General features: G+C 37.9%; 1 protein-coding gene across 2 annotated transcripts in view; it reads right to left on the bottom strand.

The window, feature by feature from the left end:
- Positions 1-2,269, bottom strand: part of LOC106868971 (activin receptor type-2B) — a 55,544-nt gene that overhangs the window by 9,466 nt on the left and 43,809 nt on the right. The window contains exon 3 of one of the 2 annotated variants that reach the window (XM_052973922.1): positions 122-843. In XM_052973922.1, the coding sequence (XP_052829882.1) occupies positions 122-843 (722 nt within the window). The remainder of the gene's footprint in view (positions 1-121; positions 844-2,269) is intronic. The other variant, XM_052973923.1, reaches the window with a different exon arrangement.

Raw genomic sequence — 2,269 nt, 5'->3', positions numbered from 1 at the left:
TTTTTTTTTTTTTTTTTTTTTTTTAAGTTTCAGCTTAGAGCTGCGGCCATGCTGATGCACCACCGTGTGCATGACTTGTGAATTTATGTACAGGCAAATATTCAAAAATTAACATTCTTACCTGACCATGAGTGGTTCCAGGAGCTCTTGAAGGATCAAACTTTAATGCCAAACCAAAGTCAGCTATTAGAGCTGTTAAATCCGATTTTAGAAGTACGTTTTTACTCTTAAAGTCTCGATGAGCAACAGCAGGTTTAAAGTCTTGCCCACGGACTAGTGGGATGTCCTCGTGGAGAAAAGCTAGTCCACGTGCCATACTTTCACCAATCTTGCACAATTCACTCCAGGAAATGCAGTTCCCTTTGAGGAAGTCGCAGAGTGACCCTTTCTCATGATATTCAGTGATCAACCACAAGTCACCCTTAACTGTGTCTTGCTTGGCAGCGATGAATCGCAAAATGTTCTCATGCCTTATATGTGGCAAACTGTAAATCTCCTGCTCGTTGAGCCACGATTCCCTGTCTTGCAGTGGGAACACTTTTACAGCGACATATTCATCGACCAGACTGGCCTTCCACACTGCCCCGAACCGTCCCCGAGCTATTAGTTCCAGCAGTTGGACTGGAAGATATTGATTGGGAGAAATGACATTTGGGTCAATGGTAGGTATCTGTTCTCGATAAACCGGCCGATGGAATCTCTGGAAATAGTCATAGTGCTGCCATATGTAAAACATAACAATAATGAAGATGGACGCAGCTGCAATTGGTACGAGGGCGCATATGATTGTGACCAGTGTTTTGTTAGGGTCCTTGTTAATAACAACAGGATCTTTAGTAACTGCTGAAATTAAACACAAAAAAAAAAAAAAAGAAGAAGAAACACATTTATATTGATATAACAACCTTGATATTATTATTATTGTTATTTTTATAATTATTATTATTATTATAAAGGCAGCAAGCTGGCAGAATCGTTAGCAGATCAGGTGAAATGCTTGGCAGTATTTTGTCTGTGTTCAAGTTCTAAGTTCAAATTCTGCCAAGGTTAACTTTACCATTCATCCTTTTGGAGTCAATAAAATAAGTACCAGTTGAGTATTGGAGTTGGTGTAATTGACTATCCCTTTCCCTAAAATTTCAGGCCCTGTGTTTATAGTAAAAAGGATTATTATTATTATTATTATTATTATTATTATTATTATTATTATACAACAGAAAATGAAAAACTTCTAAAATACACCTTAAAATTTGGAATTGTAAGAATTTGGAGTGTGAAAACTGTAAATGGTTGTGCCTGTAATAATTAGTTCATTATGAATTAACAATATAGACAAATGACTGAAGGAGACTGAAATAGAATGTCCCGTAGAGTTTCTACAGTAAGTTTACCTCTTAGAGACAGGAGAGATTATCAGAAGGATTCTGAGCACTTAAAAGATTATTGAAAGCTTGTGGATATCTAAGGTTACAGGTAGTAAACTATCCGCAGATAGCGATACCAAAAAGTTACTGAAAGAGTAGGAGAATTCAAGAACAGAAGGAAGAACAACAGAACATACAGATTGAAAGAAAAGAAATTGATTGGCCAATTCATGCAACAAACCAAGGATGTTGATGGATGATAGACAGAAACCTGAAACAGGAGACTGAAATGCTAATTAAATCTGCTTAGGGACAAGCCATTAGAATGAATCTGATAAAGGCAAAGATGACAAAACTCAGAGAGTAAATGTAGAATCTGCTAATGTAGTGTGTGGCTTTGAAATAACAGGCAAGTGGTATGAACATGAACCAGAAGCTGTGCCTTGCCCTCCCGGTTAAAGGAGGTCAGCGGGTCAATCTTCAGGATGGATTCAGCTGATAGACGAATCCATCCTACATGTGACAGTAGCTGTTCGACATAAACCCATAGGTCAGCAATACTCGGGCACTGGACGAGTGCATGCAGAACAGTTTCGTCGTCCTGAGCGCACCTCGGGCAGGCCAGGCTGACGGCACTTCCATGCCGGTAGAGTTTATCTCGAACAGGCATATAATAATAATAATAATAATAATAATAATAATATAGAAAGGATTGAGGTAACTCCTCCGATATAGAGTCAAAATTAAAAGAAGAGTGCCATTTGTTATCTTGGGAACAATATTTCGACATCTCGCGTGTCTTCCACTGGTTGGAAAAATAAATTTGTCAATCTACTTCATTTTGGTTAATATAGAAAGGATTGTTCCCAAGATAATAAATGGCACTCTTCTTTTAATTTTGACTC

This window comes from Octopus bimaculoides, chromosome 17, assembly GCF_001194135.2.
Source record: "Octopus bimaculoides isolate UCB-OBI-ISO-001 chromosome 17, ASM119413v2, whole genome shotgun sequence".
Taxonomy (NCBI): domain Eukaryota; kingdom Metazoa; phylum Mollusca; class Cephalopoda; order Octopoda; family Octopodidae; genus Octopus; species Octopus bimaculoides.
Note: the sequence above shows the minus strand (reverse complement) of the source record. Positions and strands in the feature narration are given on the sequence as shown.